The 27,907-nt window shown below is 44.5% G+C and overlaps 1 protein-coding gene across 1 annotated transcript in view; it reads right to left on the bottom strand.

Moving 5' to 3' along the window:
- Nucleotides 1–27,907, bottom strand: part of Frmd4a (FERM domain containing 4A) — a 262,810-nt gene that overhangs the window by 24,384 nt on the left and 210,519 nt on the right. Inside the window, exons 13-16 of the mRNA XM_077802674.1 lie at nucleotides 25,020–25,158; nucleotides 19,365–19,506; nucleotides 5,347–5,480; nucleotides 2,006–2,128 (exon numbers count right to left, since the gene is read on the bottom strand). Coding sequence (XP_077658800.1) covers nucleotides 2,006–2,128; nucleotides 5,347–5,480; nucleotides 19,365–19,506; nucleotides 25,020–25,158 — 538 coding nt within the window. The remainder of the gene's footprint in view (nucleotides 1–2,005; nucleotides 2,129–5,346; nucleotides 5,481–19,364; nucleotides 19,507–25,019; nucleotides 25,159–27,907) is intronic.

Here is a 27,907-nt window from a genome sequence, read left to right on the forward strand (position 1 = left end):
GAGGTGGGGTGGACTCTCTGACCCCATAGCTTATAAAACCCATGACCAAGGCCTCAGTGGCTCCTCCCAATACCCACAAGTGGCCAGGAGAGACCACGAATCTTGCCATAGGCAATCTGCAAAGTCTGACAAGAACTGATCTAACCAAGTAGGAGGAGATGGCCATGTTTGCTGGAATCAACAGATTTTTCTATTGCTTCTGGGCAAAATGTGCCAGGCTGGAGGCCTCACCAAAGACAACATTCCTCCTCTGATTTCATTTACTTTTGAGCACTGAAGCCTCAAGGGAGCAGGAACCAGGAGTAAGAGGGAAAAGGTGAAGGCCAAACGGAACTATTTAGGGGATAATAAACTCCTTCCAAAGCTGGCTGGGAGGATATAGACATGGACTCCTGCCCGGGGCCTTGAAATGGGGACAAAGACCATTCTGTGACATTGGGCTCCACCAAGCAGCTGTTCCCAGGTGGTTACAATAGTCCTGGCCCAAGACACTGACCCTGAGTTTTGTGGGAGTCCAGGACAAATTTCAATACTAAGACAAGTACAAGGCTGCACGCCCACTCTGTGCAAATGGTTATATGAACAGGAAAGCAGAACACATTTCCAGGAGAAACTGAAGCAGTGAGAGCCAAGAGAGGTCTCTTCCTTCCCAGGGTAACTTTCCAGAGTTATCCTTTTATGCACTTAGGAAAGACAGTGGGCAGGGACAGGTAAGGGAGATGTGAGGCACATGGAGTTCTCAGGGCACAGAAGTCAGCTTCCACTGACAAGCAGAAACCACAGTGGAACCACAGGATGCCCAATGGGGTATGGAGCATTCACTAAAAATGGGGGTACTTTTTAAAGTTTAAGTGCCAGGTATCTGCTCTGTACCAAGGGGAGGTGAAGTTCTTGAGGCAAGTCTAAAGACCACTAGAATTTAAAATACACCTGGTCAGATGGCCTCCTAAGTGACACCTTTCCTCTGGCATTTCTTCTCCATTTTGATTAACTGATTTTGGATGAGCATCAAGCAGACATTTGAGTACTCAGTGCCATGTTTTTCATATACGATCTCATTTAATCCTAGTAATAACCCAAGGATTTCGGCATCATGAATGCCATTTCACAGAAAAGGGAAGAGGCCTGGGTGAGTTTTCATTCTAGATGAAACACTCAGGTGTGTGCACCAGGTCTCCCGGGGATCTGAAACTGCAAGTCTCAGGAGTGTCTTCAACATTGGCACCAGGGCACTTGGTCCCTCTCAGGGTTATATTCAGAATAAACTTGGGAAGACACTTCCTGAACATGATCCTGAGCCTTGAAGGTAAAACCTGGCTTTTCACTTCTCTTGGACTGAACCTAGATACTTACTGGCTACTTTTTTAATTTCGTTATTTGTTTTCTCCCTAATTCTGGATTCTCCACCCCCTGCCTCCATCAGTGTTCAGCTCCAAGAGGATAAAAACCTGTACTGAAATGAGGCTTCTCCAAACACAGGCAAGTGAGGCCAGGGCAGGGCAAGCGACTTGTTCATGTTTTTGTGGGGATTTTCGCAACCAAGCGAATTAGGGTCACATGAAGCATGCCCTCATTGCTCTTCCCTGGCTCATGAACTCCTTGCAATAGTAGACACTGCCTGTTTCCCTTCCTCTTGGGTGTTTTCTTCCACAGAGCACATGAGGCATGGCTCTGAGCAACAAAAGGCTGGGAGAACATTGAAAAGACAAGTATACATTCATGTATACTTGTTTGAGCCACTTTCAAAAGGTCTATAGTGTTCAAACTTATTTGAGCCACTTTCAAAAGGTCTATAGTGTTCAGCAAACAACTTTAACAGAAATCCGATGTTTAAAGGCAAGCAAATTCATCCTACCTCAGGAAGCCACATAGCCACTAACCAGCTCACTCAAGGTAAAAGGGAAGATGCTGGCCTTGGATAGCAATGAATTAAACAGTTACTGAGAACCTGGGAGCCCCTGGCTACTGGGAAAAATAAGACCAACACCAGCGAGGAAGAACACACCTCTCCTTTGGGCAGGACTTTCTGTTCATCCAACTTGAAGGCTGTGCCAATCCTTCTTCGAACAATGGGTGGTTCCTCCCCTGGATCCAGGGGATATTCAACTGGCAGCTTGCCGGTGAGCTCCTGCATATGTGAAATGGCATGTGGAGTGATTAGAAGCCAGAGTGGAGCACAGGCTTGTTTCCTTTCCAGGACACGCGCACACACACGCACACACTGCAACGCACAGATCACAAACATGAGCATTAAGCACTATGCCAAACAAGAGCTCATGAAATGAAATTCCATCTCTTTGAATGTCTTTGCGAGTCCTCCTTCCTTTACAGAATAGATGCACTTTGTGAAGTTTTTTCCCCAAAATCAATTTCTGTCAAGTAAACAAAAGTTCTATTGACTTTTGAAATGTTCTAATTTCATTAATTTGCTGATCTCATGAGCATCTTCTACGATACTCTTCTACTCTAAGCCCTGTGTTCCTTCCACTGTGTCAAACATTTCCTTTCAGATCTAAGTTTAAAATTTCTTTCAAATGAGTTGTTGTTGTTGTTGTTGATTCTTTTTAAAAGAGGAACAGTATCTATATGGAAAATTCCAGAAAAGTGCATTATTACATAATTTAAAGGCTAACCTTGAAGAATAATTATTCTACTCAGGCCAGATACTCAAGAAACAGGCTAAGACACTAACCTTATTCCATTAAGAGTTTTAGTAGAAACTGAAAATCTAAACTATTTTATTAGGCTACTAACTGAATCTATTGTGTATGTATTTTGGGCTCTGGAAATCTAACTATTGTGGGTACAATGACAGTGAATTTAGTTACCAGTCCCTCATAGTGACAGGGATCCTGGGTCAAGGGTGGGGGTCTGAGGCACAGTTCGGGATTAGAATTAGGCTCTGTTAGTGTGCTACACCTGGGCTGAATAGAGATCAGCTGGAGTCAGCAATGGACCCATGCAATGGAGGCTAGGCAGAAGCTTTAAGAAGTCACTTCCAGAGATTGGAGAAGGCTGGGAGAACCACTGCATTCCTTCGATGGCAAAATGGGCATATCCAGGCAAAGCCCAGCTCTGGCTTTGCAGCCCCAAATCAATGTAGATGCTGCACAAAGGCTCAGGGTGCTGCTTGGATAAAGAGGAGCCCAGAAGTGACTTCTCAGAACCCCTATCACCCACACAAACAGCTTTTTGTGCTCAGGAGCCCAGGCCTGATGGTCCAATGTTGGGAAAACCCAAATCCACCCCCAGACTCTTTCTTCCTCATTGTAAGCATTTTGGAGCACAGTGGCGACCATTTGAGTATGAACCACTGTGCAACGTTCTCCCCTGTTCTTTTCTTTCTTTTTACAAAATGTGGTTCAAATATCTCCCAAGTAGTTATGTGTTTATTCAGCAACTTTTTTCATCTGTTCCCCTCAAAGTCTGCCTATAAATAATACAACCTTCTGCAGGATTTATATTGTTAGGACTTTCTTCTTAGTACCTTGAAATTTACAAAAGGGAGGGGGAGGTTGTTAACATTGCCATGGATTTATAACTCTAAAGTGTTTGTGGTTTTAAAATATATTTTAAAAATGAGGCTACTGATTTCTCACCATCTGCTTGAAGGTACAGGACTCAAGGTCTTGATTCTCCAGATATTTAATCTCATTTCATCCGTAACCAGAGCCGCATGGCAGAGCAGTAATTTAAGGCACTGCTATGGGGCCTCGGCTTGGTTCCTTTCTTTATATTCTGCCAAAAGCTCCCTGTCTACTTCACTCTGGCTGCCCTGCTCCTGAGGGTCAAACAGTTCCTCCCTAGTCTTGAGCCAAGGGGGAGCCCTGTGTGAGTCCAGGAACCCAGCAGGAAACCCCAAGCCCTTTGTTACAGATGCATCAAGAGACTGGAGTGGTGGCTGAAGGAACAGACACTGACTTCTTGTTGGGTCCTTTCTTCTGCTTGAGTTCTGTTTTTTTTTTTAAAAAAAAACATAAAAAGCGGAAGCTTTGTTTTCCTTATTTTGCTTGTTTTTTTTTTTTTTTTTTTTAGGAGAAACAGTGAGACCTTAATAGCTCAAGAACCTCGCCCTGACACTTTCTTACATTTTTGAATGTGAACTCCCTGCTGGGCTGAGGGATTTTTCCTTTTTTAAAAAGTTTTGTTTTTTTAAAAACAAAACAAGACTTTACAAATTATTGAAGGCAGACACCAAAGCCCATATTTTTCAATCCTTCAAGCATATTCTTTATAAAAATGTTGCTAATATTAACAGTATCACATAGCACATTCCCCCAACGAGGCCAAGTGCTTTCCTAAGATTTGCAATGGATTTGTGCTAATGTGGTTCTGCTTTGAGCAGGCTCCGGTTTAAATCAATCCAGACCATAATTAAGCCAAGTTGAAGTGTAATGTGATCTCACTCTGTGGCCCTTGTTTCATTCTTCCTGCTGCAAAGCATTATTATTTGGGGGAGGGGAACATTAAGTCTCTCAGACTTCATTTGGGAGCCTCTTTTATACTTCCTGTTCTGAACTGTTTACCAACAGAGCTCTTTGTCAAGTTATGTGGAGCACAAGCAGCCCCCACACTGTATCCACGTACAAGCCTTTGCACACACACGTGCCCAGCAATGTGTATTATCCTCAAAAATGAGCTCTCAAGCCCTGCTAGCAGAGAGTCATGACTAACAATCTTTACCATCTCTTAAGGTTGAGATGGACACTTCAACAAACACAGAAGTGGCCTGCAAGAGACTACAGGCTTCTGAAAATTGAGACTAGCATAGATACAGGTTTGAGGGGACATTGCTTTACATAGGATTTAAACATATCACTAGACTAAAGTTTGATTATTATTATTATTATTTTAAATAAAAGAGTTAAAGAAACAGCAGATCATGGGGTTTCAAGAGGACTACTGAACATCTGAAGGGACATCCTGGTTTCCCTGTTGACCCCCAATGATGCTTCATGATGTCCAAAGACAAACTGAAATATCCTCAAGGGAAGCATAAGGTGCTTGGATAATAAATCCAAGCACAACCTTTTGGGAAGGCGGTGGCAAGTCATTCTATTCAATAAGGTAATGTCACATAAGGAAGCGCTTTATAAACTGAGGTGTACCATGCCTGGATAAGGGACTATTAGCATGACTTTCCACTTGGCCCCTGGTGGGGTCAGTCAACACCAACCTGACCTGCACATGCTCCAGCTGTTTCTGACAAAGCTCATCATGGGGGTGTGGATGTTTTTAACCTTTGCAAGAACCCTCCCTGGGAGGCGCTCTGCATGGTCCCCACCCTTGCCTTTTGTCCATACTTAGGAGCAATAATGTCCCAGACAACACAGATTTAACTCTTACAGCTTCCCGGAGACACAGTCTCTTCAGTTCCTCCAGCCTCTGGCGCAGGGTTTCCTCCAGAGCCTCCTGCCTGGATTTCAAGGCGGCCAGCATGTCCTTCTTGGCTGACTGAGAGCTATCTGATTCCTGGGAACCTGTTAATAAACAGCAGGGTTACTGGGGCAGCCAACAGGGAGACACACATCTGGACCACTAATGAATTTAACTGGAGCCCATGCCGTGGATATGGGATTTACCCCAGGAATCAGGGGAGTCGGAAATAAAACAGGTGCTTGGAGTTTTCCACGTCTCAGGAGTAGATACCAGCAATGCATGGAATATAGAACTCGTCAGAGGCCTGCCAGGAAAGTCAACTCCATGAAAAAGAAGTCTGTCTTTCTCAATTATCTTGAGATAGCTCACACACCTGTTTTAATCTTACTAGCAAATTTTAATACACTTTGCACAATGAAGGGGGAAAGTAAAGTTTAAGTCATTACTTTTATGTTTAAAATTTTCTTTTGTTCACTTAAAAACACTGATTTTAATTTGTTGTTATTTATTTACTTTTGGCTTAGTGTGATGATCATTCCTATTTATCATAAAAATTTTGAAAATGTGGACAGGTATAAAAAATAGCCAATAAGCTAGTCAGCCAGAGATTAAACACTGTTATGCATTCTCTTTTGACCTTTTTTAAAAGCACATATATCTAAAAAATAAAACTAAAATTTTATCTTTATTTTTTAACTTAATACTGTGTCATGAGCAAATTCCTTCCTAATAGAAGTTATACATATTTTTACAAGCTTTCCTGGATGGAGTAGCTGTGTGATGATTCAAAGAGCAGGCTGCTAGATATGAAACCTTTATAGAAGGCAAACTGTGAACCAAACAAAAGGAAAATAAGTTAAAATGCCAACCAGAGAATTTAGTTAGACCAAAAGAATAATTTCTGGGCTACAATGTTTGGGTCCTGAAATTGGTTTCCTGCAGTGAAGATATTAGACCTTTTCTACTTTGGAAGAGAATAAACTGATGAATATTCTTCCTCTTCTGCCCATGGTGAGCAGAACTATTAGAAATGGGCTCCTGTCATTGGGTATGAATTTAACGGTTCAGATCATGCTTTTGACAATAGCATCCAACCACCTCAAATGCTTAGACATTAACCTAATTAAAGATGAGAGACACCTCTCAAGTGAAAATTATAATACACTACTGGGGAAAAAATGGAGACCTAAATAAATATATATATATATTGTGGTCATGGATTGGAAGGTTGACATTTTAAAGATGTCAATTTGTCATGAACTAAAAAATATAATCAATGCAATCCCAGCAGGATTTGGAGTGGGAGAGTAGGAATTATATATCCATAGGAAACAATAGAATTTTTGGATAGTTCAGTGACCAGATGACAGATTTGAGATTCCAGAATTAATGACTGCTTTGGTTTGGTTTCTTCCAATGTTAAAATAAGGAGGTGCAGAATCCTAAGGCTAGGAAGGACTTTTATGCTTTTGCATTAAATAGCATTGCTAATCAAACCGTTCCCCTAAAATATACTAACTCTTTTAAATAAAAGTCCCTGTGTAGGAAACTCATCCATATTCCCCCAATTAAACACGCTTCTAGACTCTTGCATTCCTAAGAATGAAGAACACTCAATGTCTAAGTATATTTTGACTCTAACCTGCTATTATTGTCCTTTTCCTTCTCCCAGCCCTTTTGAGCTTGAAACTGAGAAGATCTATCACTATAGCAACATCCCATCTTTATTGCTCTACCAAAGCAAATAAATATGTTTGAATGAATAAGCAAATAAACATTGTCTATCATATACTTGGGTGCTATACTTAAATTGTGACCCATCTTAGTTAAAAAAAAAAAAAAAAAAAAAAAAAAAGAAAAGAAAGAGTGCCAGTAAGTTGTCCCTTTAGTGAAGCTTCTTTCCAAGCTTTGAATTACCTTTGTACCCCACTCCTGGATTTTGACATGCTTCAGTTGCACGTTCCCACAGTCAATAGCAAACTCAAGCAAAAGCTGATCCTCACTGAGTGAGGCTCCATTACCTCATGGTTCCCAGCCACTAAATCCACATGGTGTCACACTCATGTAACCCCTCACTGGATACTATTGCAGTCTCCCTGTTTGAAATGGGTCTGTTTTTCTACCTTCATAAGTCAACTGGCCTGTGCTTATCAGCACTAAACTCTCTCCAGTCTATGTCCACCTAAAGCAACAGGCCTAAATCATTATAAATCTTAATCTGGTTCTCTCAGTAAGAGTCACCAATCCCATCTGAAGACACAGGAAGATTTAATGAGGTACTCTCTGTTCTATCATCTAAAAAAAATATTAAGAATGTAAAATAATACTGGGAAGGAAGTCAGATTTCAAATTTAAAAAACAGGCCTGGGGAAACTTGGGTCCAAGAAGATTAAAGGATTTCTAGCTCAAGTGAAAAATTCATTGTTTTCCCTTTCACCCCTGCCTCACCTCTCAATAGGAAATGATGATTTATTAAGTCAAATCTAAGAATTAACTGTGTTCAAGAATGGCAAAAATCGTAACAACATTAAACTCTGGGAAGGAAAGCACACAAATTTTGGATGATTGGGTTTCTAGTTATGGGATTAGTTATAAATTGGCCTTGAGTTACAGGGCTCATTAATGCTACCTAGATTGTTATTATTTATAATGATCAACCTCAATACCAAACCCACAGAAGATGGGCAAGAGAGCCTTGGCAGGCTACGTGATCCCAGAGTCCTGCTCTGTACATAGCTGGCAGCACTAATGCTGGCTGGCTCTGTTGTACACCTTTAGCCTGGAAATTCCTTCAGGAGGGATACAGAGCCTGAGTACTAAGTGAAATCCCTGTGAAGCAACTGAGCCAGCCTTCCCTGGTCCTGAAGGTTTTGATTTTGGTGGTTACTGGATAGCTGAGTAGAGGGGAAAACAGATCTGGGCTCGATGAAGTCTAAACTGTTCACTAGATGTGTGACCCTTCAGCAAGTTACCTGCCCTCCTGAATTTGCAGTAAAGAGCAAATAAGATAATAGCTATGTAGCTCTTAGCACTCTGCTTGGGATAGGGAAACCCTCCATCTAGTGTACATTAAGCACACACCTCACACACACACCCTTAGTAGAATGGGAGAAATCATTGAAACTATTTTTCCCTGTTGCTCAAGGAGGGACTGGTCAAAGAAAAGGACTTCACTGCAATTCAGTGGAAGACTTGGGCTCCAGAGCTCAGCTGTAGAAAGATGTAATCTAGGTGTAAGCTGTATTTTTAAATTATGTTTCTGGAGCCCCTGGGTTTGCAGATATGCCTCTGGGGCTGCGGCAGATAAAGGTGGGGATGAAGTCAAGGAGATTTAGGGGTTCTTGGGGTCTCTACATTTAAGAAGCTAGAACAGCTCCACATTAGTGTGTCTCAGGAGTGGGCTGTCAGAATGCATTTGCAAAGATATCTCATTACCTTTTGTCTTGAAAGGAAATCTACTATTCTGGGACAAGGACTCTGAGGGCTCACCAGTGCTCTATGTCAGAGTCTGTGTAATCTGAGCCTGTGGGCGGTGGCCTGCCATTAGGCACACATGGCCACCGTGAGGAGAAGTGGCCAATTGCCCGGGAAGGATTCCACAGAAAGAGTTCAAAGGGCATCCAGAGAAGCCCACACTGCTCTGTAATGCTGTCCAGGTTTCCTCCTCCTCCACAGAGGCCTCCTAGGCCTCCCTGAATGAGACTGTTGGTCTAACAGGAAGAAGAAAGGAAGCCAGCAAGTTAAGGAGGACCTAGAGGGCAGAATCCCTCTGTGGATGGCCACCTTAGTCCCCTCAACTGACAGACAGCTCAGGAAGAAACTGAGTCAGAGAGGAGCCTCAGGGCTCAGGTCAATGGGAGTCTCACAAGGGAAAAGTTCAAGAGCACACAGCAAATGGTTCTAGATGCCATTTCAAATCAGACCTGGACTCGGAACGGAAGGAAGCTCTGCGTCCCTGTGCTCCATCCACTGCCAGTTACTGGAACACGCTCATGCGCCCTCCCCAAGGTGCTATATTAACTCCTGAGAAATGGCACAAGGATTTAAATCTGATCTCTTTGAGAGGGGCAGTGACTTGTAGAACAGACAGCTGGATTTTTCACCATGTAACTGCTAGTAAACATTGTAAAGTCTTGTGGTTACTGACTTCTCAGGGCCACGATGTTAATTTCCAAGATTCACTCAAACATGAAGAACCTACTACTTAGTAAATAACTTACTCAGGAGTCCCCTCATGACATTAGCCATTTTACTTTGCCACACAAACTTCTAGGAAAGACAAACATTCTGCCAACTCTGTTCTCATTTCAGTTACTGCTATAGCCTCCAGGGGCATGTGTAATAATTATCAACCAGTGCCTAAAGGATTTACTTCCTCTTATCAACCGGCCAAAGCAAATATTTGTAAACTTGAATGCTAAACAGAGTTTAATCTGAGTTGTCTTTAAGATTAATGAAGAGCTGGGGATGTAGCTAAGTGGTAGAGTGCTTAGCTACTTGGCTACCAATAGCCAAGAGCTGCTTGGAAAGGTCTGACCAAGTTGGTACAGAAGCCCAAAGAAAAACAGGAGACAGGAATGTTTTTGAAAAACACACCTAATGCATGAGAACTTAGCATCAAGCAACACTCAAATTCATAGGAAAGAGTCCTGAATATTCTTTGGAAAACACGAACTGGCATTGTACCCTCCTAAGGCAGAAGTCTGCAGTCTGTGGCTTAGTTAGGGTTAACAGTTTTGAGTGTGTGTTCAGGTGCTGTGACTCACTAGCTCCAGGATTTGAGCAGGTTGCATGACCTCTCTAAGTCCCAATTTCCTTCCAGGTAAGATGGAGAAGAAAACAGGACTTTAAAAAAAAAAAAAAAAGTTGGGAGAATTAAAAAATAATGCTTGGAAGATGCTTAAAATAGAGTTCAGAACATAGGGCTGGGGTTGTGGCTCAGTGGTAAAGCGCTCGCTCACCTAGCACCTTCGAGGCCCTGGGTTCGATCCTCAGCACCACATAAAAATAAATAAACAAAATAAAGGTATCGTGTACAATTAAAAAATAAATATTAAAAAAGAACATATTAAGTGCTACATGGATAGTAGCTGTTATTTTTATTAAAAAGTGTTCCTGGCTTTTATGAGCAGTTGGTACCCCAATTCCCAGAGAGCCCCATAATGTAAAAGGGGAAAAAACACTGGGTGGACAAGCAAGAAAATGTGGAAAGCTGACATACAACCACTGTGTCCCTATCAATTTGGGAAGCTCAGGAGGAGCTTTTCCAGAACTCCTAAGCAAGAGCTTCCTACATGCAACACTCCATTGAGCATCACAGAAACATTGTTCTCCTGCTCAAAGAAGAGGTCAGGGAGGAAACAGGGAGGCAGAACCAGGATTTCAGTTTGTCTGTGTGGTGTGTTTTATCCCTCCAATGGAAACTTCATGAGGGTGGCTTTCTGCTTTGGTCACTGCTGGATTGCCATGGTAACTTGAGGTAGGAAGCCAGCACATCTGCTTCCTGAACCTAATTCTTTCTGTAGTACTGCATGGACCAAGATGTAGAAGGAAGGAGAAGGTGGAGCCAAGGTGCTCTTCAGATCTGTTGATAAAGCACAGAAATCTCTGGAGCACCTTCATGTACAGAAGGTATGGGGAGCCAGGAAGAGCAGCCATGCTTCCAACTCTCACAATTGCCCACCAGGAGGGGGCAGAAGACAAGCAAAGCTGCATACCATTGCCAGGAACCCTGAGCCATCTGCATGATCGGCCTGGATTGCAGATTGCACCCACTCTCTGATATGAGGCCTCTATGGGGATTTGTGGTCAGGGAAACTGATATTGGATTAGAGCAGCAAATCTTTCCTCCTAGTTAGTGCTCAGTAAAAATCTAATCGAATGATGGTAGACTGAAAAATATCATGTTTTGACTTTGACTATTTTATGATCACATTTCAATCCTAATCCAAAGGATTTTATTGAAATAATCTGTCCAATGGGGAAGAGAAAGAGAGCCGACCATAAAGAAGAGAACTGCCATCCACACAGGGTCAGAGAGAGAGAGAGACTGAGTGATTTGGTCAAAGTCAGAAAGTCATTTTCAGAGAGAATCTGGAAATCTTTGAGAGAACTAGCCAACACTACAACCTTATTGGACACCTTAGAGTCACTGACTGTGACTCACTGTTGGTTTTCATTTTCCAGCTGGGAACCCCAGAGGTCAGGCTACTGGACAGCTGCATATGGAAGGGCCAGACGTGGAGGGACACCAGCACAAACAGCAGCTTTCTTTTTGGTGGCCAACTCATGCAAGGGTCTCCTCATTTAGCCGAAATGGAGAATCTGATCCAATCATTCTAAGTATCCCAGGTGGGCAACTCAGCACCGGATATGAGTGCGCATCCTGCCGAGGAGGCCACAATCAGGAACTGGTTCATATGTTTTTTTAGACGGGATGCTGATGACCAGCCTGCTAATTCCAGAGAGCAGAAGGGGTGTTTTCCTCTCTGGAAGGAGGGGAAATTTGAAACAAACAGTGCCCCCCTCCCCCCAAAACCAAGAAATCTGTTATCCTCAAAATAAGAGGATAAATGACAACCTCTTTGTTTAGGTTTTTCGGGTAAAAAATTTTAAAAACAAAATGAAACAAAACAAAAAAACACGACAAAGACAGCAAGAATATTCCCAGCAGATCTCTAAAAGCTGTAAGGGAAAGTTTTGGCAGATACCCAGGAATAAATATGGGGAAAAGGTTTGAACTCTCCTTTATGATAAAGAGATATTTATTTCCCTGACAAATCCTCAAGGATCAATCCCTTACATCAAAGATTCCCAAGAGACCCTGTGAAATAAGGCCACATTGCAGATGGCAGGATCCACGGAGGTATCTCTGGGGACTGTCTCAGTGAATTCAATGTGATTTTTCACATGAAAAAATGCATGCCTGGAAAACTTTCCATCCGACTTAGGCATTTTCGAAATAAAATAGTTCAGAGAGTACTGCAATTGAAGCTCTTTCAAAGGCAAGCCCATTTTGATGGCAGCTGGCAGTCTCTGGGAGAGCTTTATTCTCCAGGGAGAATCCACGCCTCGGTGGCACTTCACCAAAGGGTAAAGAGTACAAATGTCATTTAAAAGGACAGTTGGGGGAGCAGGGGGAGTGGGAGACAGAGACAGAGAGACAGGCACCAAGAATTAAATAGTCAATTTAAAAAATTAACAGTATCAAGTCGAATATCTACCTGAAATAACTGTTTGCAGCTTACACAGTTTCCATTTCTCACACTGGAAAATGAAGAGCTGACCTTTCTGACTTTGGAATTGTTATTCTATTACATTATACACTGCAAATATCAGCAATACTTATTCTCTCCTCCCAGCAAAGGGGAACTCAAATAGAAAACATGCTTCAATGGGAACAGAGAAATGCCCCTGAGGTGAGAGTGGGATTTCTTCTCCCCTGTTTAAAATCTCTTCATCAGAAAGCTGTTCGTTTAGATTACATACTGTCATTCTGTCCCAGTTCTTCTGAGTAGACAAAAAAATTCCTTTACTAGTAGTACCTTGGGGCATAAATACAGCTGTATAAGTGACCTTATTAGTTTTTAATTTTTTTTTTTCTCAAATAGGAGAAGAGACAACTGTTCTGTCTCCTCAGTTTAACTCAGGCCAGTCTTGCTCAAATGAGTCCAGAAACATCCATTCCACAGAAAGAGCTTCCCCAGGCCTCACTGTTACGCAGTCCAGCATAAACACACACTGGCAGCCCAATTCCTTTGGCACTGCCTGGTGGGCTGTGCCTACTGGCAGAGCTGAGGTCATGACCAAAATTAAGGCCCCTGGAATCCTGCTCATTGTTAGACCTTAATGAAGAGGCAACAGGCCGCTGGTGCTAGGGGCACTTTAAAAGAGCAGAAAAAGACACAGGAAGGAGACAGAGCAGGAGCAAGAAGAAAAACAAAACAAAAGCCATCGCGTGATTTACACCAGTACCGGGCAAGTGCATTTTGAGCTATGAGCACAAAGCTGGCAGATGCCGATCAGATCACCTCCCTGTGTGGAGAGATGTCAGATAGCTGGCATCCTCATTGTGACGCTGGTTATTAATAAACTGTCTGACAATGGAAGGAAGTGCTTACATTCAGAGAACGAGAATGTGTGAATAGTTGAGTAATGAACATGGACTGGTCCCAGGCGAGGCTGGGGCCCGTGCTGATCACGTTTTCTCCCAGAACGGAAAGTGTTGGAGCAGGACAGACTGCAGTTCTTTTCTTTTCTTTTAAAACCAAAGATTCATCACCACATGGGTCCATCTACCCTTCATAATCCTGCTGGTCACAAGGAAGATGATGATTTAAGGGTCATCTCACTGACCACACAGTCAAACGTCTATTTATAAACACAACATGTTGCTTTGTTTTGTAGGTGGGAACTTTATACCTCTATATTTCTATTCGAGAAGCCAACAGTGGTCTCAGCCTCCCGTTTAAGAGAGGAGGATGCACAGTAACACTTCTGGTTGGGTTGGTCAATGCATCAAGTCTCAGGGCCCTGCAGAACACTGGATGGTTCCTAAGCAGGTTTTCTTTAAATGGCCTGAAGAGCAAAAACACAGCTTGGTGGGCCCCTACGCAGCTACTGAAGTCCCCTTGTTCTGGGAGGCAAATCCCTGAAACAATACTCAGAGCAAATCCCAGACTCTCCCACTCTCAGATGAGCTCTGCTACCCAGACAAAGGCAGCTTGTTTGGTTCCTCCTTCTCTCCCCTCCCGTCTTTTCTGAGATTTCAAGTAATGGGGGAAGGGAAGGAGCAAGAAGCCCTCTAAAGATCTCATGAAGAGGATCTCAGGTCCTTTAAAAACAAAATCCCTGAAAACATCTAAACCAAGTAGTGTGAATTCATCCTTGTCCTCTCACTCTGTGTTTGAACCTTCTCAAAATGTGTTACCTGGATCATATATGAGGGAAAGCAGGGGACAGAAGCAGCTACAAAGGTGGAAGAATTATCTAGGCTCTGCCCCCTGCTTTCTCCCCTTCCCGGTGTCAACAGGCAGATTTACTGAGCCCTACACAAGTGCATCAATCCCATCACAGGCTCATAGCTGAGACTCAGTTGGATTACGACCCCTGTGGCCCTCTGCTGGGACACAGGCCTGCAGGGATCCATCCCACAGGAGAGCCCTACATCTACAACCACAGGACTCGGCGTGTCCCAGCCCCAAACTTCATTAATCATTCAACTATGTTGACATTTTCTTTTTGAAATTGCTAGCCCATGGTTCAGGGTTCAAGATAGCAATGATGGTATCAAACTAAAAAGCTTCTTCACAGCAAAGGAAATAACCAAAAATGTGAAGGAAAAAGCCAAAGAACCTGAAAAAAAAATCTTTGCTACCTGCATCTCAGATAAAGCATTGATCTCCAGGATATATAAAGAGCTCAAAAAACTTAACATCGAATCAAACTAAACCAAACCAAAACAAAAAACAACAAGTAATCCCATCATTAATGGGCAAAGGAACCAAACAGGCACAGCACAGAAGAAGAAATACAAGGGGTCAACAAACATAGGGAAAACATTTTCAATATATCTAGCAATTATAGAAATGCAAATTAAAGCTATACTGAGATTCCATCTCCGGTCAGAAAAGCAATTATCATGAATACAAGTAACAATAAATTTTGGTAAGGATGTGGGGGAAAACATACACTCATATATTGCTGCTTATACTGAAAATGGGTGCAACTACTCTGGAAAGCAGTGCAGAGATTCCTCAGAAAACCTGGAATGGAACCACCATTTGACCCAGTTATCCCACTCCTCAGTATATACCCAAAGGACTTAAAATCAGCATACTATAGTGACATGGCTACATCAATGTTTAAAGCAGTTCAATTCACAATAGTTAAGATGTGGAACCAACCTAGGTTCCCTTCAACAGATGAATGGATAAAGAAAATATGGTGTATATATACACAATAGAATATTACTTAGTCATAAAAAAGAATGGCTTTATGACTTTTGCCAGTAAACGAATGGGCTGAAGACTCTCATGCTAAGTGAAATAAGCCAGTCGCCAAAACCAAGACCAAATGATCTTTCTGATATGTGGATGCTGACACACAATAAGTGGGGAAAAGAGGAAGAACAGAAGTTCATTGGAGTAGACAATGAGTAATGAAAGGAAGGAAGGAGGGATAGAAATAGGAAAGACAGTAGAATGAATAAAAATAAGTAAATACATGATAGCAATGATATTTCTTCATTTCTGTAGCATGTGAGGCCTCAGACACCAAGGACTGGACTTCCCAGGAATTTTAAAGGTAATTACATATCTTTAAATAGGAAGATCGCTTTTCACATTTCTAGTAGTATGGAAATACGTTCTCTGTTTTGCATCCATCAGCAGTATGTACACTCCTTGGCAGGGAGGGCTTGCAACTTTTTAAATGCTGTGTACAATACCTAGCATAGTTGGGAGCTGGAGAAAAATGTTTATACCATAGAAATCTTACAAGGTTATTCCCTGGCTCTGTTAGTTACTCATGGTCTGGTAAAGGAAAGGGATGCACAGAAGAGGACAAGGGTGGGTGGGTGCTACTGCAACAGGAGCCTGATCTGACCAGAGCAAACCTGAGAGGTCTAAGAGCCTCTGGCAAAGGCCCAAGGCAGAGGGGAGAGAGAATGATGGTGGCAGGTCATAGAACAGCCCTCAGCAAGGCAGACACCATGCCCTCTGGGCACATGGAGACTCTTAGCACACACAGCCACAGGACTCTCAATGGTCTCCAACATCTCATTTCAAGAACTGTATCTTTTTCTTTTTAATATTTATTTTTTAGCTGGGTACAATATCTTTATTTTATTTATTTTTATGTGGTGCTGAGGATCGAACCCAGGGCCTCACACATGCTAGGCAAGTGCTCTACCGCTGAGCCACCACCCCAGCCCCAAGAACTGTATCTTGAGCACCTCCTGGCAGTTGCTCCCTAGGGTGGGCTAGGAAAGAGGAGTTTCAAATGGTGACTAGGTTCTCAACCTGCTTTTATGGAACAATTATTAGACACCATTTAATTAGGAGGGGAAGGAGAAGGGACAGTTTATGAGTTTGGATACTGGATAGTCTGTGTGTAATTTCCTGAAGGAAGCAAAGGGAGGTCAGGCGAGTACTAAAAATCAGGGCTATCCTTCCAGGGAAAGCATGTGAGGCTGTCCTGTCTGTGGGAGCACATTGTGGGCCAGAGGACAGACGGGACAGAAAGCCAGGGAGGGGCAGGAGCCCAGCCAGCCTCCTGGATTCTCAGGCCAGGGACTGGATTTCCTCACTGTGGGGGACCTGAAGTTGGTCCCTTCCAGATGGGACTGCCAAAGGCTCTCCACAGGGCAGGCTTCCTCCTCCCAGCAAGGAAAGCAGGAGGGGCTGCAGGAGCTGGCAGCAGCCACAGCGTGAGGGAGGACAGGATGGAGAAATCCCCTTTGTGAGTGGATGGACTGCTTCCTGTTTGTGGTCCCTCCCTGCATTGTCCCAAGTGTTTCTCTTAAGTCATGGAGGTGGTGGTGGGTGTGGGGCATCCCCATGGAGCCTTGGCATTAAAGGACAGGTTTTCAGGCTTGAACTTGCAGTGCTGAGAAGAGGCTGACATGCTCCCTGGCCTAATGGGGCCTTCTCCTCACCTGGTGTTTCTTCTTGCTTTGCTGGGCAGCATCAGAAAGGGGACGGGGGTGAAAGGCAGACCAGAGCTAACCTGCTGTCCACTCCTAAATGTCCTCGCGTGGGGCCCCTCCACTATAATATTAAACATTTGAAACTCACTTTAATATCTTGGGAGAAACATGCTTATGTATTAGGTGTAGGAGTGGATTTGGCAGGGAGATGTTTTTGTAACTTCTTTTCAATCCCACGGAATTGATTATAAATGGCAACCTGATGGCAGTAATAGAGATTTATTGCCTGGTGCTTAGATTTTATTCCTGGTGGTTCTGTAATGTCAGCTTCATCTTAGGATGTGGAGCTTTTGGCACAACCTCATGGAGAGCTGCTAGCAGGTGTTGCTTGGTGCCTCTGGAGGTTGCCCGATAGATATGAGGGGCTCAGGCAGATGGACCAGGACACACAGGCTGCAAGTGGGGGGATGTGGAACAAGCAGCACGCTCACCCCCAGCTCTTTATCTCTTCTTCAGCAAGAAGAGTGGCCCTCAAAGTTTCGATCCTGGACCAGCAGCATCGGCATCACCAGGCAATTTGTTGGAGAGACACTCAACTCAGTCTTACCCAGACCTGCAGAGGCTCTGGAGAGAGGCCTGGCAGTCTGTTTCCATACCTCCTCTGATGTGGTTCTGATGTTTGCCTAAGAACCACGGAGCTGGAAGAATCCAGGCTGGATCAGGGCTGGGTTCCCTATGACTAGATAAGGAGGCAGGTGAGCTGACAAACCCAGGTTCTGATCTGAGACTGTAGGTTTTAACAGGGTTAAAACTATTGTACGCTGTGTCTAAAAGACAAAGTGTGGGCTTTGGTTCCACCCTTTGCCTTTCAGCGGGAGCCTGGGTGTGGCTGTAATTCCAGGCAGGGGGCTTAGGTTGAATAGCCTTCTCTCTGATAAAAGAAGACAATGTTCCCTAAGGACCTTCCTTACAAACTTCTAAGTCTCAGAAACAATGACCATTTGACACATCTTTTGCATGAAACCATTCTGAAGGCTCCCAGGGAGGGAAAAGGTTAGTGTGAACCCTGAGATGGTCAGGCAGGCACAGATCCAGGTTTCATAGGGCCTAAAGCTTATGCAATACTGGTAGCTCTGTTTAGGTAGCTCTGTTTAAGACAATACAGAAACGTAGTAGATTTTACAAAACATACTAGCATGTGAACATACCGTCAGGGCCCTGCCTGGGCCTCAACCCGTGCACCCAGAAGCCCTGGGTTTATTGCTCCCGCAGCTGCACAGTAAAGCCGCCTCTCTGTACAGGAAGGGCGTGCATCCTCTCCCTGGTTCTTCAGTTTTAAACTTTTTTCCCAGCTCTGATTGGACAACACCAGTCCAGAAGCTAACTGGACAGCTTTTAGCTCCCCTTCCTCTCCCATCTTTTCCTTTTCTAATGTGCGTTGCAGTCACTATCTATAGTTATAGAATGACCCTGGAAGATGAGGTAGGATGAAAACATCTTGCTTTATTTTCCTGACTCCCCAGATCAATCAGGTTTTAACCATGTGGCCTTGGGAGTAACCTTCGTTAGTCACTTCTCTCACATTTCCAAGTAACCACTGCCCTCTTCTCTCTCTGCCCTCCTCTAACTCAACTTCTTCCTGTCCTTTCAGCAGAGGGCACCCTGCTCTTGAAGTCAGCCTGATCTGGGAGTTCAGAGCTCTTCTGTCCCCTCAACATTTAATGACAAAACAATCGGCCCAAGGCTCCCAGAAAAAGGAGAACCAGGTCTCCTGACCTTTGGAGAGGACAGGTGCTTATCTTTCTGTCAAGGCTGGTGGTGGTGGCCAGCTTCTCCTTACCTACCTGAGCTAGAGTAACCTACACCTTTTAAAGACTGGAGGAGGCGCCTTGGGAAGAGAGTGTGTGTCTCAGCACCATGACCCTGGCCTCCACCTCTCCTCAGTGTGCATTCCTCCCTTGAAGACGCAGAGCAAACTTCACTTTCTGTCCTGGCAGTTGATATTCCTGAAGGTTGACTGGACCATCAGGACAGTCAGTATTTTGAAAGGCTCTGGAGATTCTTGAAGAGACCTGAGTGTGACCAGCGGTTTGTCCTACATAGATGTGGATACAGTGGTTCTCCCTCCACCACCTTGGATGCTTTGGGGCATTTTCTTCAGATTCCCATTTGGACCCAACCTTGGTGGGGCACAAAGCCAGCTTCTGTTGAGCATGCCAGGTGGCCTGCTGTGTCATGGCTGATCCCGGGCTTCTCAGAGCCTACCCAAGGGTCGAGACCCATGACAGGGAGGCCTTCTCTCACACTCTCCAGAAGGTTCTTTGCAGGCCAGCCTTACCTGAGGACAGTAGACTCCCGCTGCTGCCGCTGATAATCTTCCCCTTGCTCCCCATGTTGGCCAACTTTGAGGTCTTCAGCGTCCCAGTCTCGGTCAGGTCAATGGCAATCTCGCTCAGACTTCGTGCCGCATGGATCTTGGACTGGAACAGAAGGATAAGCGGGTCACGGAAGGTCATTCCTCTCAAAGAGGGGACCGAAGTCACTCGCCTACTCGGTGTCCTGAAATTTAGCAAAGTGACTCATCCCAGGATCTGCAGCCTCTTGAGGTTTGGATCCCTCAGCCCTATCACTAATCACCAACACTGTGTGAAGGAGCAGAGGAGGCTGAGAGCTACACAAATGATGGAATGTCGCAGGCCAGGATCCTGTAGGCTGACCTGAAGTCTGGATGTGGGGAAAATTACTTAATCTCATGAGCCTCATTATTCCCAACTATAAACTACCACACAAGGAGGTGAGGCGACCCTCCCCTCTCCTCCCTTCCCCTCCTCCCCCTTTCTCTCTGCCTGACACAGCAATCAATAAAAAGTAGTGACTATGACTATGTTGAACTTAAACATGGAGGAAAAAATAATTTTCAGCTTTCTAAATGACATGAGACAGGTGAAACAAATTCAAGAAATACCCATAAATTATGCAATTATGAAGACCTCTTCAATTCTCATCCATGTGACCTTGGAAAGTTTGCCTGAAGGTCAGTGCCCTATTCCTGCAACCTCAGTGTGCGTGGTGAGAAGCCTCTGGAACAACTGTTCATGGAGACACTTGGGCACTACTCAAAACTTCTGGCACATGCTGGCTTCTATTTTGATACCTACATATAAGTTCTGGAGTCTTCATATTAGAGCTCAAACTTCACTCAATCCACCTGTTCATTAGCCCTATTTGGCTAAAGGACACAGTAAGTGAGAGTAATTAGAAAAAGATTCTGTATTCACAGTTGCATCCCTAAAAGTGATTGATTTTAGGAAGGCTGTCTGGGCCCAGGGGCCTGCATTTGTCCTGGAAAAGTAGTCTGGGACTCTGAGGCCATGTCCTTCCTTTGGCCTCAGTGTTTGTCCACACTGGTGAATGACCACAACTTCCGGCCTCAGGCACTTTCCTCCTGTTAACAAGACAAACGTCTATGAGCCAGAGGAAACTCTTGAGGCTTTTGCTTGTTTTGTTCACCTGGTGTGAACCGGTCTTCCTTTTCTCTCTCCCCACTGGTCCTTCCTCAACCTAGACTTAAGTCTTCTTTCTAACTTAGACTTTTTGCCTTGCGTTTAGAACCAGGTCAGCATCCTCAGGTTAGGGTCCCCTTATTCATAAAACAATCCCAGCTGCCAGCCTTCGCAGGGTTTTGGCTTGCAGCAGAAAGCAGGAAAGGCCTTGGCTTGGCCTATCAGCAGCACCCATCTGGTAGTGCTTTATCCTCAAGCGAGCATAGGGAGCACAACCCATGACTTCCTTTCTTTCTGCACTACTCTATTATCAAGACCCACGTTTTAATAAAAAGGAGCCCACACTTAACCAGTTGTGTAATAATAACTCAGGATGACCTAGACTACTGCCGCCTGGTACTAAAGGCCTGGGGCTTGAAGCCACAGAGAGCAGGGTTAGAATCCCAAAGCTTCCCAGTTAATCTCTAGTGGACCTTGACCCTTGAACTCTCTGACCCTCAGATTCTTGTTTGTAACATGGAAATCTGAGAGTCCACATCACAGAGGTGGGATGAGGGCTAAGTTAGAAAGTATATGTCAAGGCCACTGCAATAGGAAAAGGATATAAATTAAGGCCTGGAAATAATTTCCTAAATGAGGTTAGACTGATGGTTCCACCTGGCATTTTAGGGATCTCAATAATCACATGTAAAACCTGTTTTCTACTCAGGCCCTCCGCTCCTGCCACACATCAGTCTGGAAAACAAAAATATGGAAAGGGAATAACAGCTGTCCTTTATAAGGGAGACCAGATTCTTAGAAGCTTTAGAAACTTTCTGGAATGGAGATATCACAATGACCCAACAGTCTTAGTGAGAGAGAGAAGTAAGAGGAAATGAGCACTGTTGGGGACATCTTCTCCTTGCCGAGGCAAGTCCCTGTGCCAACCTGGAAGAGTCTCTATGTGAAAATCTTGCCCTATAAACATTATTCAGTTTAAAGGAGGATTTTCTGTGAGCAAGATTTAATTTATCCTACCATGTTGTCTCTCTGCTTTTGAGTCCAGATGAAATAAAGAAAGCAAACTGGACTTTAAAAAGGAAAAAAAAAAAAAAGAGTAAGGAGGAAAGACATTTGCATTGGGGGTCAATTCCAGAAGACCTGGCTCTAAATTCAGAGGAAAAAGTGTCTGATGTTTCATCTAAACAATTTGATGAAATTGTTTCAAATATTTTCAAATATTTTCCTCCCAAGTCCACAAGACATTCCTTGGCTCCAGGCTGCTGAGGTTGTTGGGATCTCACTGACAACATTTCTGATCTTTGGGGTCAGCATATAGAAGTTACCAGTTGTTATTAGTGACTGCCTAGCTTCTCATACTGAATGGGCTACGGAAAACCAACTAGTACAGCCTCCCTCCACCCTAACTTAGAAGGTGCAAGGGTCTCTTTATGCACATGTGTGGAGGGAAGCTGACAGGGGGTGCAGAGGAAAAGAAAGAGGAGAGGAGGGAGAGAGAGAGACAGACAGACAGACAGAAGACACTCATGACGCCCCTTAAAGAAGGAAATACCCGAGTGTGAGGAAAGAACATGAGAATCTTGGCCACCCCCCCTTGCTGACTCAAACCACTAGACCACACTTGTCTCTCTGGAGTTGATAAACATCACTTGGGAGGCCTGGGCTCTGCTGAAGCACTTCAGAGAAAGGAATGGTTGGCATGGCCCTATACAGTAGAATGGGAAACCCTGCCAGCTGCCAGCCCACACAGGCTGGCCAGAAATATTTGAAGCTTTTCATTGGAAGGCCTGTCGGCCATCACTCACTCAGAACTTGTGTTGCCCACCAGAGACGGATCTGTTCTATAAAGAATGACCTTCCAGAAATGAAAGGTGCTGTAATTCCTATGGGGAGTTTCATCACCTCTGATTTAACTTGGGGACCTTTTAGAGAATTTAAACTTGACACACGCATTGGCCAGGAGAATAGTATGTTAGCTTAATAATGATGTTAACAAGAGACAGCACATACTTCCTGAAGCCATTTCACCAACATTGTGTCATTTGACCAATTACTAATTTAGGTCAGGAATTTCCTTTTCTGTTCTCTAATTGGGGAGAGCAAAGCACATGTGATGAAAGACCAGTTCAAGGTCACGGTTCTGAAAAACAGAGTTCTCCCACTTCCAAATAGGGGAACTTTCCCTCACCTGTTTCTGGGGTTTGAGGAGTTTGTCCCTAAGGGGAAGTGAAAGGGCTTTGGGACATTTGTGAGTCTGTGAGGCTTTCTGGGACAAAATTCTATTCCTCCCGGGAGTGTGGGCTTTTTCTTCTGTCCCTCGGGGTTACTGAGAAGCCAGCCAAGTTCTTCCTAATGCTGTGGGCATTTGGTTTTGCCCTTGTTAGTCAGTGATCTGTGACCATTCTTTCCTGAGGCTCACTCTCTGCATCATGGCTGGCCTGAAACCTGCTGAGCAGCCTTCCCATGTGCAGGGTAGGACCACCTTTGAGAACAGTCACACTGAGGCCACCTGCTGAAGCCATCCAGGAGACTCTATGCAAAAAAGAGGACAGAGAGGGGACCTCAAGCAGCCATGTTGCACAATCCATTGGGTGAAATGTGCTATTTCTTTTTCCCTTTCAAAACTCTAGTACCAGTGTGTGGGTGGTCTGCCCTCAAAAGAAACTGGCAGTGAGGTCCAGGAGACTTGCCCAACCCTCTACTCCTCATCATCCCATGACTGAACAGTACCCATGTTTGAAGGTGTTGCAAGGTGTTGACCTCCAACTTTTGCCACGGGAGAGCAAATCATTGGCATCCGCTGGCCGTGTCAATGTGCAGCATGAGTCAAAACCTTTTGGCCCTGTTTCTTTTGATCTAAGTGAGCTTCAAATTCCTGTGTCAAGGCCTGTCAACACCTGGAGAGCTCTGGAAGGCTCATGACTCCTCACTACAAAAATGCTCCTCCCTTGACTCAGTCACCCCAGAAAGTGATCCAAAAATAAAGACTAGGAAGAAGGTTTAGAAAAGGGAACAGTGGTTTACAAAGGAGAAAGTGAAGCTGGACATAGTGGCACATGCCTGCAATCCCAGCGACTTGGGAGGCTGAAGCAGGAGGATCTGAACAAGTTCAAGGACAGCCTCAGAAACTCAGAGAGACTCTGTCTCAAAAAAAAGAGAGGCTGGGGTTGTGGTTCATCAGCAGAGCGCTCGCCTAGCATGTGGGAGGCACTAGGTTTGATCCTCAGCACCATGTAAAAATAAATAAAAAATAAAGGTATTGTGTCCAACTACAACTAAAAAAAAAAAAAGAAATTAAAAAAAAAAACAGAGAAAGGGCTGGGGCTATGGCTCAGTGGTTAAATGCCTCTGGATTCAGACCCCAGGAACAACAACAAAAAAGGTGGTGTGAGTGTGTGTGTGTGTGTGTGTGTGCACACGCGCGCGCAAGCGCACGCCTGTGCTATAGGCCCTGATTTAAAACTAAATTAGGACTGAAGGGGTAGCTTCATTTCTTCCTGTACTGTCTCTTATCTCCCACTCAATCCCAACTTTCTCTCCCAGGAAACAGAAACCCACAATAAGTGAAAATAGACAAAAGAGAAAGAGCCTCAGCAGGTCCCAATCCAGTGATCAGAGTCCTGCCTCCTCCTGAGAAGTCAGTGGAGAGAAGCCCCCTTGGGTAGTGGAGCCCACTTGCCCAGGGGCTGCGGCTGTTCTTGCTCTGTATGTAAAACACCCCAAGCCACTGGATCCTGGGAAAAGTGCAGGACCCATCTTGGCAGGGCCTTTGCCTGAGGGTACCAGAGATCTGATGGAGGATGAGGGAGCAGAGTGTTGATAGAAGCTGTGTGTGAACCAAGGACACGTCATTCTCCCACCCACCAGAAAACACAGCGGCAAGTCTGGGTTGGGGGCGGAGAATCTCCCTGGACAGAGGACTGTTTACTAAGCCCGAGGCTCTGGGTCCACCTTAGGGAAACAGACTTGTTGCTGCTTTTTTTTTTTTTTTTTTTCACTTTTCCAGTTTTGCATTTTTAAAAATGGAGTTAGCAGTTGGAAAAGCCTTCGGGGGTTTTTCACAGCAATTACTCTAAACAGTTAGATGGTGTCTATTAGTTGAGCACTGTTCCTTTTTTTTTTTTTTTAACTCTTCAAAATATAAAACATGTCACTGTTTAAATACCAAAAAGGGCTGGACTACTTGTTCCTGGGAGAGTCTCCTGAGGTCCAAAAGCATGTTCAGAATTCCTCAGAAGGGCCCTATCTGGCTCTAGTGGCTCTTGAGCAGTTGATGGTGGCTGGGCCTCTCTTAACCAAACTGCATGGAACGTGCTGTCTTAGTCTTAAAGAACTAGTCTCATTCCTCCCACCTGTAGCCCTGAGAGGCAAGTCCACACCTGTGTGAGTCTTGGACCAAGGACACTGGTCCTCCCCCACTCATCCATTCCCATCTCTAAACTGCTGCCTTGAGGCCAGCTCATGGCTTGGTGAAAGGCCTGGTCACTTACCTTACTCTGCTTTCTGTCCAGATAGAACTGGTGTTGGCTAATAGCCATAGCCCAAATGGACTTAATTAATGCTGGACACGCATACCAGGTGTGCACTGCAATGCCACTGTGCCCAAATGTCCTCCTTGTCACTGAAGCCCTGGGAAAGCAAGAATCACAAGTTTCAACCTTGTTTATGAGGAGAGAAGCCATTTATCAATCAACGGCTTTTAGTAAGAATACATCGGGACCTAAAAACTCTGGCATGAAGATGACAGATGAGCTCACACACAAACATAGGCGTGTGCAGGAACACACACACACACAGGTACCCCTGGTTGTAGGTAGGGAAACTGACTCCTCAGGGCTCAGGATTCAGCTAAACTTCTGTCTTGTCAGGGATAAGATGGGTCATTCTAGGTCACTGGATGGTCCTGTCTGATCTTCACCTCTTGGCACTGGGCCAAGACAAACCTCAGAGACAGGAAAAACCTTCAGTGGTGCTCTTTACTAACCAGGCAATGCTGCCCATGGTGAAGAGGAACACATTCCTTCCTCATGGCCACAGGCCACAGCACTGGAGGGAAACAGGACTTCCTACAGCACTCCAGCTCAAAGCTCCTTGAAAGATCTGGTTATCAATTTCAAATACATCCAGAGAGCAGGAGGCCATAAAGAATCAGGAGAGGAAAGGCAGGGAAGAATGAGCCAGCTGATCCTCCAACCTCCTTGTAAATGAGACAAACCCACATGGAGTACGTATGGTGCAGAGAGGAGGAATCAGACCTTAAAAATCAAAATGGGGTTGGGCTGGAGATGTGGCTCAAGTGGTAGCACGCTTGCCTGGCATGCGCGGGTGCTGGATTCCATCCTCAGCACCACATAAAAATAAAATAAAGATGTTGTGTCCACCGAAAACTAAAAAATAAATATTAAAAAATTCTCTCTCTCAAAAAAAAAATCAAAATGGGAAAGATTAATCTCAATCAACATGGTCTAGAAGGTAATGGAGTTTGGGGAAGAAAAGAGTCACATGGTCATGTTCTCAATGATATTTGCTTTACAAGACAGGCAGATTAAAACAGAACAAGTAAAATTTGAGAACATGTGTTTGAATATACATCCTTATGAGGGGTTTGGGGGGGGTGGAATTCGACCTGTACATCAGAAGAAAACCGTCCAAGACTACGATATCTAATTTAGAAGAAATGTGGGGTCATTAGGATTTGTGAATAATAGCACTTCCTCCCATGTGGCCAATTTTGCCTGGAAGAAAACTTAAAGCTGCTCCTATCATGTGACTCTGGAGGCTAAAGATTTAACAGTGGGTCTTCTTCATACCAACTTGTAAGGAGAAATTCAAGTCTGGTGGTTAGAAATCTGATTCTAGGCAGGTTTTCCCTCCTTTTGGTTCAAACCAAAGTTAAGGGGGAAAAAAGTTGCCAGAGCATGAAACAGCACACAGTTGAAAGTAACTGAACAGGAGGCAGTGATGGAGGAGAAGGAGACCCCACGGGTCTCTGCAGATTTGAAAAGAAACTGTGACCTGAGCTCCCCGTTTGGCTTCCATGATAATTGCTCAACAGTTACTCCTGAGAGTAAACAAACAACAACAAAGTCAAAGTAGAGAGGAAAAATAACTTGATGGGTATTTTCATCAAGGTAGTAAGAGCTGCTTTTCAGATAAGGTAAAGGAGGAAGAATCCATGCTTCCGTGGAAGCATCTAAATCAGAGTTTTTATCTGGCTCTAACATTAATTTTATCTCCTCTACTCATCTCTCCTCTCAGGCCCTTCCCACCCCACTGACTTTTTTATTTTCCCCAAACCTTAGAATGGAAATAGTATCTGCAAACCTACAGAATGGCAGAAAGAAAGGCAAGTAGGAGGCTGTATGGGGGTTTGCAGTCCACTGAATGTCCTGTGTCCTGAGGGGAAGGACAAACCATGGGATCCCACCTATCCTGATCAACTCAGAAAGTACACCTTGGCCCTGCATGATGTCCCTGTCGTCCCAGTTTCCCACAAAGGACATCTTTGTTATATAATTTTATCTGGCACTTCCCATCCTATCAACTTGATTCCCACTCCCTTCCTGGCCTGGGGGAGGAGTTGACCCTGAACCCCACGATAAGGTGAGGGCATTTTGATGAACCTTCTCTGCTCCAAATAAGCAAGGCAACAAGCAACAGGAGGACGTGTCTAACCTAAACTGCTACTTCGGGCTGTGGGGAAGGGGACCACCAGCTGAGGCAGAAGGCCTGGCAGCAGCACTGCCTCTGCCCCTGAGGTAGCCAACCCGAAGCAATTCCCTTTCCTTAGGCATCTGGAGAATGGGTCTTTCCAGCTGAAGCCAAAATGAGCTTTTACCTCCCTGGGCCTCTTTCCTTGCCTCCCTTGACCATCCTGCTCACTTTTTTTTTTTTTTTTTAATTTTTTTTATTAATACCGGAGAGTGAACTCGGGCACTTGACCACTGAGCCACATCTCCAGCCCTATTTTGTATTTTATTTAGAGACAGAGTCTCACTGAGTTGCTTAGCACCTTGATTTTGCTGAGGCTGGCTTTGAACTGAAGATCATCCTGTCTCAGGCTCCTGAGCCACTGGGATTACAGGCATGTGCCACCATGCCTGGCCATCCTGCTCACTTCTAGAAAAACATAGTGGACTCTGGGCTACTTTTCCAGAGTTCACACTCCAAGCCCAGGCTGCTACCTTTGGGCTCCTTTACCTCCTTCTTCTGTGTATACCAGGCCCTCCCTCTCTCACCTCATTTTCTCAGTTGAGGAACATCCATCTGACCCCTTAGCCTCCTATGGGCCCACCTCAGGGCCTCCATATTAGTTACCCTTCCAGGTTCCACTCAGGTCTCCCTCCTTAGGAAGGCTCTCCTGAGCAACTGGGCCCTC

Source organism: Urocitellus parryii, chromosome 9 (assembly GCF_045843805.1).
Source record: "Urocitellus parryii isolate mUroPar1 chromosome 9, mUroPar1.hap1, whole genome shotgun sequence".
Lineage (NCBI taxonomy): Eukaryota > Metazoa > Chordata > Mammalia > Rodentia > Sciuridae > Urocitellus > Urocitellus parryii.